The sequence below is a fragment of the Acomys minous genome, assembly GCF_964271855.1.
Source record: "Acomys minous genome assembly, chromosome: 10".
Lineage (NCBI taxonomy): Eukaryota > Metazoa > Chordata > Mammalia > Rodentia > Muridae > Acomys > Acomys minous.
Window position 1 is genome coordinate 114,795,763 of NC_140491.1, and position 17,126 is coordinate 114,812,888.

General features: G+C 40.7%; 1 protein-coding gene across 3 annotated transcripts in view; it reads right to left on the reverse strand.

The window, feature by feature from the left end:
- PDE1A (phosphodiesterase 1A) overlaps nucleotides 1-16,899 on the reverse strand; it is a 278,238-nt gene extending 261,339 nt beyond the window's left edge. Inside the window, exons 1-2 of one of the 3 annotated variants that reach the window (XM_084800179.1) lie at nucleotides 16,764-16,899; nucleotides 15,996-16,106 (exon numbers count right to left, since the gene is read on the reverse strand). In XM_084800179.1, coding sequence (XP_084656305.1) covers nucleotides 15,996-16,096 — 101 coding nt within the window. In that variant the 5' untranslated portion in view covers nucleotides 16,097-16,106; nucleotides 16,764-16,899. Of the gene's footprint in view, nucleotides 1-15,995; nucleotides 16,282-16,336; nucleotides 16,514-16,763 lie in introns of those variants that run through there. The other 2 variants (XM_084800178.1, XM_084800177.1) reach the window with 2 other exon arrangements.
- Nucleotides 16,900-17,126: the final 227 nt, after the last annotated feature.

The following is a 17,126-nucleotide window of genomic DNA, read 5'->3' on the forward strand; positions in this document are numbered from 1 at the left end:
CCTTGTTATGTGTTTCCACAAAAGCTTGAGAACTTCAACCACCAAAGGAGTTTAATTTTCTTGAACCAAATACAGCCTCATTAATTTCTGGAGCCAATTTTTTATTAGTGTGTAGACATTATTTAGAAGGTTGTTGTCAAGGGAAAGCCTCCTAAAATTAGATCTGCCAGCTTTGCTTTCTTCACAGAAGTGGCCACGCTTCTAACAGTCTTTTCTGTTCTAAGAGAAAACCTAGTAACTAAACGCAAAGGAGCTCACAGGGGTCTTTTACAGAGGACAAAAATGAATTTGCCTCTGTAGAGCCATTTCACACACTAGGTTTCTTCCATAAGGCTATCTACACGGAATGTATGCTTATTACACAATTGTGGGTCTTTAAGAATGAAAGATCTCAAAAGATTCTAGCAACTAATTCCAGTGACTCCTTACCCCTCCCCCCCCCCAGCCCCTTAACCTCACACATTTTTTCATGGCTCACTCTTCTTCCCACAGTCTCACCCCTCTCCTTAAGAGGCTTTGGTGTCATCATTAGTAAGGTTTAAGAGGCCCTCAAACCAACATTCCCCTCTCTGTGTATATTGCACTTGTGTGTTTTGGCAAAACATGGGTTCTGTAAATCCAGTTCTGCACCTGCTGTGATCCTACATGGAAGCTGCCAACGGGGAAAGCACACAGCGAGTCTGAAGTCACCTTAGGCTGCAAGATTCCTACCCATTCATGTAGGGGAGATAAACATGTTTTTATTTTGATCCCAAGTGTGGGATGGGGAAGAGAGCAGGATGTTTATCCGCTTAGAAGTTGAACCGCTTCATGGGGGAGCTTGGTTGTTGCCAGCTGAAAAACATCCTTGAACAGACTGAGAGGATATATATATATCCCAAAACAGGAGGTGGGGCTTTTTGGGGGACTTGCTATTGTATGGCTGTTCATCTCTGCACTTCAAGATGCTCCTAGAGAGAAATGCTCCAGGGAAAACTTTAAGGCTTTGGGCTCTGGCTGAGGCTCCAGGTTCCAGTTGCTCCAGGTTCCAGCAGCAACTTTGGTGGAATTGCTGGTCTGCTGAAATCCTACTGACTATGCCAGGGGAATTGTTTCTAGGAACTGACACCAAGAAGGTTCCGTTCTTGTTTTTCTTAATCTCCTTTCCCTCCTGTTTAGGGTATTCGAGTTATAAGGGAGACACATTCATTTAATAAGTTCATAATAAAGTGTAATTGTAAAGGGAATTAAGCCTACACATCCCTGTGATTGTAGCCACTTTGTATCCTCTTTCCCATGCTCACTCTGAAAACAGCCTGTCACTCTCTTTACATGAGGGTGGAAAAGTGCCCAGAGGGGACAGACTATCACCAAGTTTTCATCCATGTACATTGCAAATGGTTCCTGACACCTTGTTTTCTCTCTGTGTTCCTTGATGCTTCTCTTCCTTTCTTTTTGATTCTTTTCTCCTCTGTGACATTTCAATTTAAGGCCATGGTCTAACCAGCATTTTCCATAGAAGTCTCTCAATAACTTCCTCCCCACTAAATTAACTCCTTCCTTGCAGGCCCCTGTAGCAGTCACTCCATCTTTAAGATGGGCTTTCAGATAGTACTTGGGAAGATTAGCTGTGTATTTGGCTCATTTCCTTACTTCTGGTTCTTTCTTCTCCTCACTCCTGGGACAAATTTTTTTCCTATTGTAGTGTAAGTATTTTGCAAATACTACTAAAACCCTTCATGAGCCAATAGCCAATAATATTCAGTCCATACTGAATGACTCTGAAATGACACTTACCCTCTGACATCCTTCCTTCTGGAAAGCAGTGCTCCTGTGAAGATTATGACTTCAGGTCATATCTGGTGCTAAGGTTTTGGTTTTATATGAGAGAGTGTATAGCCAGGTGCAGTGGCGCACACCTGTAATCCCAGCACTCAGGGAGGCAGAGGCAGGCGGATCTCTATGAGTTCGAGGCCAGCCTGGTCTACAAAGTGAGTCCACTACAGCCAAGGCTACACAGAAAAATAGTGTCTTGAAAAAACAGGGGGGCAGAGAGAGAGAGAGAGAGAGAGAGAGAGAGACTATATATTCTGGTGTTCAACACACACACATACACACACACACACACACACACACACACACACACACACACACCATGGTACTATGTTTCATTTGTTACTCCTGACATCCTTCATTCATTTCATTAAGTCCTGTCAACTCTAGTTTAAATATGTCATAAAGTTATATACAGTAGTTATTCATTGTCAAGACTTGTACTTTCTGTGCACCTGAAGTCAACCATTTTCAAAAATGTTAAGAAAAACTCAGAAGTAAACAGTTCATACATTTAAAATCATCGGAGTCTGTCGTGAGTACAACAATCTCATGCCACCAGTGCCCTCTTGCCTGAGATATAAATTGACCCTTTTCACACTGTATATGATATCCATCTGTTAATCAGCTTATAGCCATCTCATAAATCTCAGATGTACTATCAGGATGATATAGTTTTGACCTCATTTTATTTAAAAATAGTCTTAAAGGAGCCAAGCATGATGGTGCAGACCTTTAATTCCAGCATTCAGGAGCCTGAGGCAAATAGAGCTCTGTAGGTCAAGTTGATCTACATAGAAAGTTCCAGCACAGCCAAAGCTTCACTGCCTCAAAAAGACAGAAAAAGTGGCAAGAGAGAGAGAGAGAGAGAGAGAGAGAGAGAGAGACAGAGAGAGAGAGACAGAGAGACAGAGAGAGAATATGGACTGTTCCAATATTATTGCAGTGTCTTATAATTGATCTTATTGCTGTCATTCTTGTTGATTTCTTACCGTACCTACTTTATAAATTAAATTTGATCATAAGTATATATGCATAAGAGAAAGCACTGTCTACAGAACTCAATGCTGTACTACACATAGATTTAGGCATCCATCAGGGACATTTTACCACTGCCACCATAGGAACCATTGTCATCCAAATCACTGAACTTTCGCCCGAACAGCTGCTCTGACCTCCTCTCACACTCTCCCACTTCTCTCCTTGGTCTTCCATGACTCCCCACTCACTGGTGTTACTTTCTGCAAAACAGCCATTGTATTTTTAAGCATCCTAACATCTTGTTTGATCCCTATTGTCGCAAAGGCCTCGTGCTATGTAGAAACACAATCCTAATTTCTTATATTGCCCTAGTTGGGCAATCTAGCTTCTGCCTTTCTCTAAACATTCAATTCTTCTCCTCCTCACTTGCACTCTAGCACCATGTGACTTTGGATTTTCTTCAAACATGCCACATGCACCCTTGCTTAAGTGCTCCGCCTTTGCCTCTGTGTGCACAGAAGGACCATATATTAGGCCTTGGTGTGGCGTTCCTACTTGGCTGAAATCATCTTTACATGTTATTGTCAGGTAAAGCTCATTCCTAAAATAGCTACTTTGACACTCCCAGGAACTCTGTTGCTTTATCTTACTCCAACCGCAAATACATTATATATTCTGTACTTTTTAAATAATTCATCCTTACCACTAAAATATAAGGTCTATGAAGATGGGAATCACCTCTCTTCTGTTTATTGTCCTATCCCTTGGTGTCCATGATAATGATACAAATCTCAATGTGACAAATGGATTAATTTTGCTACATGAAAAAGCAAATTCACTTGTCTTATAGGAACTGATTCGGGATAATAAAATGATATCAGTCTTCATTTTCAAAATACCTGAAGAGTTACATAGTCTACATGAACTTAAGCTATAACTTCTTTTTTTGTTAAGGGCTCTCCTTCTTACATTGGTGAGAGTCAGTGACTAAGATTGCCATAGTATGACTCACACTGTAAAAATTAGTATTTACTTTCGAGGAAATATACATATACTTAGCAAAACAATCCAAAAGAACTTTCTCAACTCTCTAATTCTGCGGGTGCATGTAGATATCTCTCTTCCTAGGGGCTCGGTAACTGCCCTTCCTTGCCCCAGAGTGCTCAAAGATGAAAGCATACCATATTCACTTCCCAGGTACCATCAGGAGACCAACAAACTTTTATAATTATAAAAAGCACTTATTACTCAGAAAAAAACCAGTGGAATTAGACATTTAAAAATGTGAAAGTGAAGATTAATTACTATAGTACTCTATTTCGGCCTTTTTTTTTTTAGTAGTATATGGTGAAATTTTACAAACCACTTCATGTAAAATAAAGGGAAAGGGAGCATAACAAAGCCACTAGGGGAAGAATGCTGGGAGTGTTTTAATCCTTTAAACTAGAAATTGTTTTTCTGGCTGTGAATTTCATTTTGGAACATTTTTAGTCACTTATCCTGGATAATCCCCTTAATCCACGTTACAATTTTGACTGGGTGGATTGCTATTTAGAATAAATAATATGCACTTGAAAAGTAATTTTTCCTAATTAAAATATGGTTTATATGACAGGATGAAGCCAGGAAAAAAAGTACTGACTGCCAATGTAAAAATGTCTCATTTAGTTTGTGCCTTGTCACACACTTTGCATTTGAATGCCTGCTTTAAAAAAAAATCAGGAAATATTAGCATTGCTCAGTCACCTTAGGAAACTCAAAAGGATGTTGATTTGCAGCTAGTAACTTTTTTTTAAAGACGAAACTTGCAAGGCAAGACACAGCAAAGTGTATACTGAAAACTACCACTAAATGACTCACTCAGTGCCTCCAGGTTACCTCCTGCCTGGCTCTGTAAGCCTGGGGACTCAATTAGACAATCACCTCCCCTCCCAAGGCCACGACACTCACTGGTCATGGAGGATACTCTCACCAGAATCCTAAAAATTCAGTTATATCTTAAAAAGAACATTTGAATTTTCCTGGATGTGACCGCCAGAAAACCTAGGGGTCGTCCAGTGAGAATTTTAATAAGTCATGGTCAGCATCTCTGTGCATTCTACTCTTAACATCATTTTCAGTGGTCAGCTTTCACCTCCACCCTGGACCTGGAAGAAGGATGGAGAGAAAGCAAGCACGTTGCCTTGCATACAGCTGTACCAAAACGGAAGTCACAGCAACAGCCATCGTTTGCAGATGTGCTACGAGCCTAAGGTGAGCACCTTCGTGGCACTATTCCTACTCCTTGAAACAGTCTTTCTGTTTGACACTAACTTCCACCCACCAAGTATGACTTAACTTGGGGCTCTGCTGCTTTGTCTGTGCTAAGGGAGCATCCCCAGTCATCTCTAACCAGTGAGGCTTGCCTGGTTCTTCATCCCTTTCCTTTCTACAGAAGCAGTTCAAGGGGAGTCCATAAGCTTGACCTTTCCGCCTGAACTCCGCGTGATTCTCAGGCCATGTCATTGAGCAGCAAAGCATTACTGGATTCTTACTTTATGCTACCTGCTGCGCCAGGCACTCAGGATATAAAAAAAAGACTGCAGGAGTGTCTTCCTCTGCCATCTCACCTCAAAGGGAAAGTAGGGAATTCTTTAGAAAGCAGACTGATTAACAATTAAGTGAATGATAATATTTAAATAAGCAATGAAGATGAAACAGGAAGACGCCCCACAATGGTCACCTGGTCTAGTTTCTGATGATCAACAATATTTCTCTAATTTTAATAACACTGGGATGCTGAAGGCCCCATCTTCCCTGCATCCCTGCATGGTCTTTCTGAAAATCAGCCCTAAATTGATAGTGTGTTCCACAGATAATGCTTCTTGCCCATCTATATTAAATGTCAAGTTAAATTTGAAAAAAACTTTATTCTACAAAACTAGCTTCCTGCTTTTTGAGAGAAGAGTCTCCAGAGTAAGGCCTCTGGTTCAGTATAAACCCTCAAACCATTGTCGTAGCTTTAAACTAACATCTTGCCTGAATTTACAGAAGTTAGTAGTAGTCAAAAATCAATCTTATTGGTCAATTTTAAACAGAAATATTTTATATAAACCATAAATAAGGAAGATTATAATATAAAGCCAAGAATAAAACTAAATTTTTTTTACAGGCTCAAATCAATTATCCAAGAAACAAGGAAAATGAAAAAGAAATTGATCAAATTGCCTTCTTGTTGATGCTACATAGAAACGAGTAAGAAAAAAAAGTTAATGCTGAATATGAATGAAAACTGGGAAATTTTGTAGTAAATTGAGAATTGGGTTGATAAAAGAAATGTATAACCTACCATCACTGTTCGGTACTTGGTTATGGTTTCAGGAAAGGAAGCAGAGGCCACCAAACATCAAATGACTCATTGGACAGACTCTAAACTGAGATGAGCCTGCCTCATGCAGCTGACTGACTCCAACTCAACTCTCAGATGCTGACGGCCAGTGCTCTGTCTCTGGTTCCCACAGCCTGTTCTCTATGGTTTTTTTTCCCCTCTTTTTTTTTTTTTTACCAATGCTCCTTTGAACCAATCAAAAATTAGCAAGTGTTTCTGTGATCATGAATACAAACGTTGAGATTAGATTTTTTTAACCTCTTTCGCATCTGGAAAGATTATCTTATGATGAAGCATTTTGAATATTAGAATTGTGTGTTTACAGGGAACAGGATATAACACCATTTGGTTCTTTTACTTTGTGCTTTCAAAGAAGAGAGCTAGAATGCTAGGGATTGGGCCTTCCCAGGCCTTGTACGACCTGTTGTCAGGGCAACAAGATGTGTGGAAAGGCCTGGCCTTGATAATTCCTGTTGCTAGGGTAACAAGATATGAACCATCTTCTTTTACCCAACTACGTAGCTTCCCTGCCTTACTCCATGTTGCCTTTCTATTTTATAGGAAATTATATTTGTTCATGGAAATATAACAACAGTAAAAGTTCAATGCACAGGCCACTGAAAGGACGGGTTCGGTTAGAAATATTGTAAAGGGTGCATCATTTATGCTGCTTCTCCTAAATACAACATGGGGGGAATTTCCCTAGACTGGTCTTCTGAAAAAGAAGACCTCCATTTTTTTTTTACTAATCTCTGAAATGTTTAGTAATTGTTTAAATAAATCAATTATTAACAACAAGAGAAGAAAGCAGTAACACAGAAGAAATTGTTGAAACTGTAAAATGACAGGAAAAAATTTGTAGAGGCAAAGAATAGACAAGTGTGTGTGAACTAACCCAAACCATATTTCCCCGAAAGAACGAGCACGCCATCGCCTTGCAGCTGTGAAGAAATCATCTAGTCCAGGCTGTCTTCGCCTATGTGATTGGTAGACACAGCGAGGCTTCAGTTGCGTGGGGACTGCTACCTGCTCTGTCCATCTTGACCAGGCTTCTTCGGATGCTGCAGTGAGGCTCTGGAGAGCATCAAGTGAGAGTAACCCCCAATGAATAGGCCCTTCCCTGGCTTTTCTCATGTCACGTCGCTAAGGTCCCATTGGCCAATCCACACTGCGGAACCAAGAGCCGCTGTGGGGGAGGGGTGGTCCAAGAGCATCGATGCAGGAAGTCATGAGCGCCTTAGAACCCTAGAGTAAAAAGCATAAAGGGGCAGGCTTTCTAGAAAGCTCGAGATGTTCAAGCAGAGGTTTGCTGGAAAATAAAGCATTGAGAGGAGCATACATGTCAAAAAATATGCATCTTATTCTTGTTCGAAAGAGCGAGAAGTGCTGGAAAATCAGAACGTTCTCAAAGCGAGAGAGGAGCTCATTAGTCCGGATACCCATCACCTCCAAATGCAGCCTAGGAAGGGCGCTGCTTTCTGTTTGCCTTGGGAAGTAAAGTAGAATAATCTGCAATAAACTGAGTTTTCTGACAGGAACAAAGTGAGGAAAGACTGCTCACTTCTCCTTGAAGGAAGACAGTTATCGTGTGCCTAACATCTTTTATGACAAGAAAAGGGTGGTTACCATATGCAAGGATAAACCGTCTAGTTTTAATCTTCAGAATCATAGATTTAGCCTCATTGACAACTATTCTGGGCTTTTTTTCCTCTCTGTTGTTAGAGGCGCAGAGTCAAGAAAATTAGAGTAATATCCCAAAGGTTCAAGCTCTGAGAAACAAAGGTTTTTAGAATATCCAAATTCATTAATAGATGTTAGAGAGGATCACAGTTTAAGTCAATACATTGAAGAGCTAGTGACAATGCCAAGGAGGTGGGGGGGGGGGGATAGGGGTGGGGATGGGGGGGGGGTGGGGATAACTGTGAAGAGCTCTGACACTGATAAAATGAAAACAAAGTGCTGCCCCCCTTTGGACCTCAGTCTCAAGTATGCATAGTTAGGCAAACAGAGGACAGGTCTGCAGAAAAGTCAAAGCACAAGAACTCTTCAGTTTCTAGTGCATCTTGAGTTGACGTATCTAAGTCGGTGTTAAATGGACTAGATATGGGTCTGGAAATCTAGCTCGGCCCTATTAACTCTGAAGCACTGACCAAGCCAAGTGCCCATGTTTGAGGGCACAGCATGGAGATGATTATTTAGAGACATGTATCAAAAGAAAAACCATTTCAGAAAGTGTTCTAAGTGCCATGTACATTTGCATGAACGTGTGGTACATTTAAGAACTCACTGATAAGACTAGTCTCTCTCACCTGCTTGCGTTGGGCACTCCCCTGTCTCTGTCTTCCAAAGCTGGATTTACAAGTGGCTGCTGTTTCCTTCTAGCACTTTACATAGAGTCCAAGGCTCTGAACTGTGGTTTTTATGCTTTCTTGGCCAAAGAATTTAACCACTGAGCAATCTCCAAGCCTCCATTTTTATTCTCACAACTACAGTTAGCCATATCTAGCACTCGACTAGCTGACTGAAATACAGTACAGGACAAAATCAAAAAGCATAATGATTATGTGACATTTTCTAAAATGTGTCAGCAAAGGGCTGTTAATGATCACAGCGTCTGGAAGCTTCCTGTGTGTCAGGTATGTGCTCTGCCACAGTCACATACTTTATGTAATTATGCAATTATTGTTACATTGACTTCAGGATCAGACAGCATTAGATCCTAGTGTTTTCCTCTATATCTAAACCCTTTTCACTGAAAGAGCTTCCTGGGCCCCTTTCTTGCTTTGCAGCAAGTGGAAGAAGCACCTGTTTGAATTGTGAATTGTGGTGGATGCAGCTGGGCCTGGAGTCTCTCAGTGAGTAGGAAAAGAAAACTGCTTGGAGAAAGTAGCGTCTCATCTGTTCCAAGTCATGAGGTAAATTCAGGAGAGGAAAATTCTCAAGGTCTATATTTGGGGAAGTAGAGGCAGTCGTGAAAGTTTTATTACATTAAAACTTATATTTTGATCTCATTACTGGACTCATAAATCCATCCCTTGCCAGATTCTGGACCTCAGCAAGGATTGCCAGAGTCATTTATTGGGGCTTCTCACCCACTAGCATCCTAGGTATCACTTTTTATCTGTCTCACTTGGAAAGTCTCCCGAGAGAAACCAACCACGACCATCCAAAAGCCCTTCCTAACGGAACTTTGCTACATGTTCACAGGCTAATTCTTACCATAGGTTAACTTGCTTTTTATAACCCAGCTTCTCGTTGTTCTGTCATTTGTTTCCTCTACTAGAAAGAAGTCCATGCCTAACATTCACCTATAAAGAATGTGATTGGACGTTTGTTGAATGTCACATGTCACTTGACTAAGAAAACAGATAGTGTAGGAAATAACAAATTGCCATCTTAATCCTGCCAAAAGAATGTTTATCCCAAAAAACAATAATAAAATGGTATCCCAAAACTGGGATTTATAACTTTAAATATATACAATACAAATGCAAGTACAAATAGTGAAGTAGTTGTCTCCAAACAAAGTTAGTCTTGTTGCTAAAATACAAATTTTGAAGGGGATTCACTTGATTACTCCATCAAATAGTTGCGTGCTTAACAATGTAAGAGTGAAGACAGATTTATCAACAATCCCCAAGAATTCTCCTCCTCTAACATGTGAAACTTAATGCACACTGTACACTCTCACATCAGAGCGTGACAGGAAACCGGTGGTTTGGGCATGTAAGCCTGTAGGATAGAAGCACATGGGGTCATTCAGAGGCACAAAATCAAGACTGCACAGCTCCAAGTGTCATGGACCACTGTCCTACATCCCTAGGGATCAACTTGCAAGAAGAAGGAAAGGAGACGAATGGTCATGTTTATTACGCAGTGTTACTCTAGTACAGGAGGAATATTTTAGTTTGCTGCTGCTATAGCAAGTTTATCACAAAACCCAGTATCCTAAAATACACACAGGTTAAGTTGTCATCAATTTGGAATGTCATAAATCTGACATCAGTTTTCACTGAGCTAAAATCAAGGTGTCAGCAGGACTGCACTCTTCCTGAAGATTCTGCAAGACTTCATGTTCTACTTTCCTGAGCTCCTTGATGCCTTGCCCATTTTCGGTGCTGGAATCTACAAGCCAGCCCTTTTCACACTGCACCACTATGACCCCCCCCCCTTTCCTGCCTGGATTCTGTTATCAAGAGGCTCTGTGGCTACACAGTGTTTGCCTGGGTGATCAAGAATAAAAGACCTATTTGCGACTCAGTCATTTGGAAGCCTTGGCCCCTTATGCTGCCCTGCTTTCTGGGTAGGGTAATGTTCACAGATAGCAGAGATCAGGAAATAGCTTACCCTATGGTGGGACCTAGTCTATCCACAGCGAGACCCAAGGACTGCTTTAGAGGTACCTTTCTACATCCTTTTCTGGTAACGTTTCTGGATAGCTATTCGGAGGGGTTTGGGGGAGGATGCTATTTGTTTTAGAAAAAAAAAAGTGAACATTGTCTGTTGGCCGACTAACCACTGTTCGCACTCATGCTTCACCAGATGCATGTGATTAATTTGGGAGACATCACCTCTTAGAATCATTTATGGGGACACATAAGGCAGTGAATGCGCTGTATCTTCAGAGTTCTAGCAGCTAGACCATAATAAGCATATCTGGTTCTCTTCCATCTTCCCTTCCCTACTCTGCCCGTGAATTTGTCTCCAACTTTGCTTTAAGCAATCTGGTTTATTTTGTAATTTTCTACTTAGAGACAATACTGGGCTGGGTGCTGGGAATCCAAGAACAAAACAAATAAAATAAACTTGGTAGTCGAACTCAAAAGCCATGGTCCATAAGAGAAGGTAGATTTTTGGAATGGAAAGTAAAGTTTAGGTTTTTTTTACAAACCAAAACTAGACTAAAATGGAAAATTGGGAAGAATTTTTCGTGTAAGTAAAATTTCCTCAGAGACATTGGGTATTTTTAATTAATTTATTTATATTTTGGGGGTGTATTTCTTAATAAGGTCTCTACTGGCATTGAGCACCCTTCTGATGAAAGACTAGCCTGCAGGGCACAGTCTTACTGGTCTCTGCTACATACCAAATGCAGGAACACTGTAAAATCACTACATGGAAACAACCCATACACAGTTGTGGGACCAAGAGCAAACTTGGCTGGCTGCACAAAGATGTTATTAAACTTAGCGAAGGCAGTATGCAGCCTTTCTTAGAATCAACCTCTGGTCTGGTTGGGAGGGAGTCAGAAAATGGAGGCACAAAAGGGGACTCCTAATGCAAGAGCACAGAGACACTGTGGGTGACATTGAGCCTTGAATTGTGAAGGGAGCAGCTGTAAAGGGTGTGAGGCAGGGGGTTTAAAGCATCTTTTTTCTTTCTTGTCTGTGAAGCTGCTTTATTTTAAAATATAATTCCAGTCCAGGAACATGGCACTGACACAGTCTAGTTTAAATGTGTGCTGATGTTACATCTTAGAAATGGGTCCCAGGCAACCTCCTGTGAGAACCATGCATCAGACTGGCTTCTTTAGCAAGTGAGTTAATTAGAAGTGAAGAGTAATAGAGTTTCTCCACCCTCGTTCACTTTCTGCTTCCCTACAATTCACCCTTCACTGATGATGATTAATGTTTATTATTAAGCAAGCCGTAGACGAGACTGGCTTGGTGTTCTTCAGTTTCCTCGCACCCACAATCCCACCTAAGACATTTGTAAAGATAGGAGAGATAAGATCAGCAGTCTAACATGAGATGATTCTTAAAAGTCAGCTTGTTCTAATCCTCCACTCAGGTGCTCTGAAGCAATACAGTCCTATGGAGTGGTTGCGTGTTTAATTTTTATAGATAGTTTATGATTTTGAGGAGTTCAGATTGCCTTCACTTCTGTTGGACAACCAAGTGAAATAATATATTGGGTTAATGTCTTTTAAAACTTCACATGATTTTCACTTAAATTTTTGCATGATTGAGTTTCTGGAAATGCTTTTAGCTCTTGGAATGGATTCTTAGAACCGTGGCACTGACTTGGAAAAGGCAAATTAATGTTGCTATATGTGCAGCACAAGTGTAGATCCCAGTGCAGGAGAAGGAAGCTTTTGTATCAAAACACAGAAAAAGCATTATTTCCAAAATTAAAAAATAAACAGTGAAACTAGTTCAAAGAATATAAAACTTTCAAATTGACTTTTCACATAGAATGCATAAATTCTCAGTCTCTGCAACGCCCACGGGTAGATCAACTGTTCTTAACATGTAAGATTCTGCAGAGGCTCCAGAATCACAAGGAATTTCTGATCAAGGAGTTGAACCTGCTGCTGGGATAGGAGTTAGGAAGACTTCTAGGCTCTGGGCTATTGAAAACTTATGGATAAGTATATGATGATTTCAAATTACAGTTTTCTGAAGGACCTGATGACACAGCTGTTGCTAATGCTTCCACCATCAAAGATGATGAGTCATGTGTGGATGCTAAACTGTCGTTGTGGGCACTAACAAATAAATTGAAGGTGGTGAGGAAAAAAAACAGCAAGAAGAATAAGACATGGGGGATCTTTATGAGAATGGAGATAGGAAACAATTTCACCTTTGCCCTCATGGGGAATAAGAGGTTGGAAGTCTCATAAGTTTATATGGTTTTACAAATACTGAGTGAAAAAAATACTTAGAAAGACTAATGGATGAGGTTGTGAGATGGTTCTGTTGGTGACCTGCTTACTGCCATATAAGCACAAGGACCTAAACTTGGATATTCCGAAAGCCAGTTGAGGGGGGAGAGGTGGGGGAACAGGATCAAGGCTGCCTGCCTGTAATCCTAGAACTGGGAGACAGATATTAATGGGTCCAAGTGGTTTGCTCACCAGCCAATCTGCTAATTTGCTAAGCTGCATGATCAGTGAGGGACCCTGTCTTTAAAAGAAAAAAAAAACCCTGAAAAGTGAAAGACATGAACATTGACCTGTCTTCTCCATATGCACGCATGTGCACATGCACACGCATACACACACACACACACACACACACACACACACACACATCTATACATTCACACACTTGCACACACACACACGAATATCACACACACTGAAAAGATTAATGAAAGAAATGAGCCAAGTAGTCTGGAAGAATTGATACTTACTTTGGACCTGCAATATTTTCCACATGTGTTACAAAATTCTTAAACTATTTATTTGGACTCAAAGGAGTGTACAAACCAGGTGTGGTGGTTTGTACTGGGATCCAACCATTAAAGAGAATGAGGCAGGAGGATTATAAGTTTGAGAGCAAACAGGGCTATATAACAAGAGTATATTTTAAAAATAGGTGTCTAAAATATTATACTATATAAAAATTCCTATGGAAGATGTTCCAAGTTTCTGCCTGTAGTGGCTTGTGGTTTCCATGTTACATGGATAAACACTTATTTATTTTTATCTCTACTTAGATTTAACTTAAAATGTGCACATTGTAAGCCAAATTAAAAATAGGTAGCCTGCTGAAAAATATCAATGAGTTTATAAAGTTGTATGAAATAAAATAAAATCCTTTCAAAATAAACTACTAATAGCCATGGTTCAGTCTATTTTATCAAAAATAAGAAAATCACTTCAAAATTACTTAATAGCATTCATGAGTACCAGGATTTTCATTGCCAACCTTTAAAAATGGCATCCAAGGAACAGTCCTGATGAGGTAGAACTCTGCTTGAATCAATATTGCGTTTTTAAAGAGGCATTTTCACAAAGAGAACACGGGGAGGCCCGCACATCACTGCATTGAGAGCAGACTACACAAAAGACCATAATTAAACAATTTGCTTGTCATTAGTCATGCAGATTTTAAACCTAGAGCTTCCTGCTTTGACAAGCCTAAACCGGAATACCGAAAATGTCTCAAGTCAAAAAGCACATGGAAAAGTGATAGAACCAAAATGCAAATTTCTTCGTGCTTGACTATAAAGGCACTGAATCACCTCAGTCAGGAAGAATGGCTTAAAAAAAAAAAAAAACCAAACTGGCTGGAGATCATTAAGTGATTCTGCAAAGCTACAGTTTCAAAACCATACAGCATGTGCGTACACAGACACATTCTACTGTCAGCTTTCAAAGTTCTGCTGTTGATGGACTGCATCCTCCTCCTCTGAAGCTGGTATCAAATAACAAAGTGAAATGTCAGATAACTTTTCTCAAAAAATCACAGAATTGATTTTCTAATTGTTTGAAGACCTGTGCATAAAGTGACCCCTGTGCAGCACTGCGTGTGCAGCACAGCATAAAGTACACCACTTGAGTAACTATGGAAATACAACACACCAAGCGCCAACCAAACATCCTGTCCTGTGAAGGAAGAACTTAAAATGGGTTGTGGTCTTCTCCGTGATAGCTTCCCAGGGCAGCGTTCATCCACTCATTAGGAGAGAGAGCAAATCATCTGGGGACTGCCAGTGCTTAATTTGCATCTATGCTAATGGGTTGTGTGAACTGCTATTTGTCTTGACAGGGTTGTTTGTTTCTCCAGAGAATCTGTCTTCTAAATCCTCAGTGGCTCCTTGGAATAGACTCCTCCAGCACATTCAAATGCTCTAACACGGTTTCCTTTTTAAAAGTTATTCTCTGCTAACTGTTGTTTACACTGTATACGAGCCACACCAGTACCATGAATTGCTTCAAGTAATAATATATATATATATATATATATATACACACACACACTGAGAGCACTGTATAAATATACAGGGAACATTCAATACATACAAATGGAAAAACGGTAGAGAGGATTTGGACTTCTAAACAAATTTGATATAGTTGGTCTTTCTAAAAGCAGTGACATCAGGCTTACTCATATACTGCCTTTCACAGAACACTGTGTGAACATGCAGCGACAGCATTAAAGACGGGAATCCTACATGGCTGTTTGTCCATGGAGCATTGCAGTTCTTCAGCTGTCTTTGTAAAGCTAATTTTCCACCTAATATTGAGATATGCAAATGTGCTAAGAAATTCCAATAGCCTATAAATATTCATATTCAGATTTTACAACTGTGATACGACTAAAACAAAGCATATAAACAGTGCTGTGCTGAAACACTGGCCGGAACTCACACACACACTGATGGGGGGGGGGGGGGGCTGGAGGTGAAGAGCAAGATGCTAACACTGGTATCAAAGTTGATTCAGATAATTACAAGCCATGTTTCTCATGATTGAACATCCCATCCTGTATTGCTGAGAGCCCGGGTCAGTACGCTGGAAGCAATTCTGCACTTTACTGGTCAGTGAAGAACTGAACTGGTTAATTTGTACCAGAACTCTAATATGTTTGATACACTTTTCATATTTTTTTAACCTCATAAATAATTTTCTTATTAAAATATTAGTTTGACCAGCACAAAATAAACACAGAATAAATGCTATTTATTATTATATTAATCCCGCCTTTGTTTGACAAAGAAAAACATTCTCCATCTTATTTCTCTCTCTCTACTTACCTGAGAGAAATAATTTCAGTGGGAAGCAAGCAAGCTGCTTTCCTAGTCCCTTCTAAAGCACAGGTCTAAACAACACACACAGTTAGAGCAGAAGCCCTGGAGGTTAAAGGAGAAGTGATTTGGCAGAGCCTCACCTTACTTCACACAGAACACACAGGTACAGAGAAACTATTTTGCTTTCAACAAGTAGCCGAGATGGGGTCGTTTTAGTTTTTAAGAGAAGATTTTTTTGCAAAGGAAACACTAAATCTCAAAGTTGGGTAGCACCCACAGTTATTTGTGTTAATGGTCAGATATTTGTTGAGAAGGTGGGGGTGGGGGCAGCATAACACAAGACCAAGAGCTTACTCACATTCCTTTCAGGCGTTGCCACATCTTCTCAGTCTGTTCTCCAATGAGATACTTGTAAGTGGCGTTTTCCAGTTCTTCGATGTCCGTATCAGTAGATCCCATGATGCTGCCCCTAAGACGACACAGTCACAGTCAGCTTCACCAGCTAGAACAAGCATTCCTCAGCCCGTCACAAAACTCAAGCATTACACGGTAGCATCGCTTAGCTATCAAAACAGTTCAGAGGAGGCGCAAAGCTGAGAGAAGCCACTGCCAGAACTGCTACTGACTTTGACAGCCATACACTCTGCTCACATCACCAAGCCCCCTCAAGCAGACAGCCCCATAAACAGATGCTCTGACCTCGTGGGAGCAATCCGCACACGTGAGCTGCTAATGTACCACTGACCGACAGCTCCGGCTGTCCCCCAAGCAGCTCATCTGTTACTGTTGCCTGCACAGAAGCACATCAGAATTCGTACAGTTTACAAGCTCGATTATGCACGAAAGAAACGTGAATGACTTTCGCGCTCCACAAAGAAGCTGAATTCCTCCCTAGCAGCTGAAGGAGGGCTGGATGCACTAAGAAAACAGATGGTAGGAAATCGTACCAGCAGCACCACCCTGAGAAGAAAGTGCCTCTTTAAATACCAAGGCTTTTGTCTCTTAATTGATCTGGACGCTACACTTCAAAATATAGCACACTCCCCCAATAAATGCAGCCAATGTTAATGACAAACAGATAGGGGGAAAAAATGACACATAGAGCCGTTACAGAAGACAGACAGACCCCAGGGCGCCACAGGTTGTTTTTGAGAGAGTATGTCCATCAAGCGATGCGGTAATCAGGGTTATTCATCTTCTCGCCTAGCAACTCTACACAGTGGGTAACTGCCAATTTCACCAGGGAAAACACGGCAGCTGCATTCAGCCAGCTCTGTGAATCCTTTGAGGATTAAAAACTAAGTAAAGTGAAATGAGTGTGAAATCATGGGTGTGCACGTTGAAGGCAAAGGGAGTGTGAGTGTGTGTGAGTGTGTGTGTGAGAGTGTGTGTGAGTGTGTGTGTGAGAGAGTGTGCGTGTGTGTGTGAGAGAGAGAGAGTGTGTGTGTGTGTGTGTGTGTGTGTGTGTGTGTGTGTGTGTTTGTGTGTG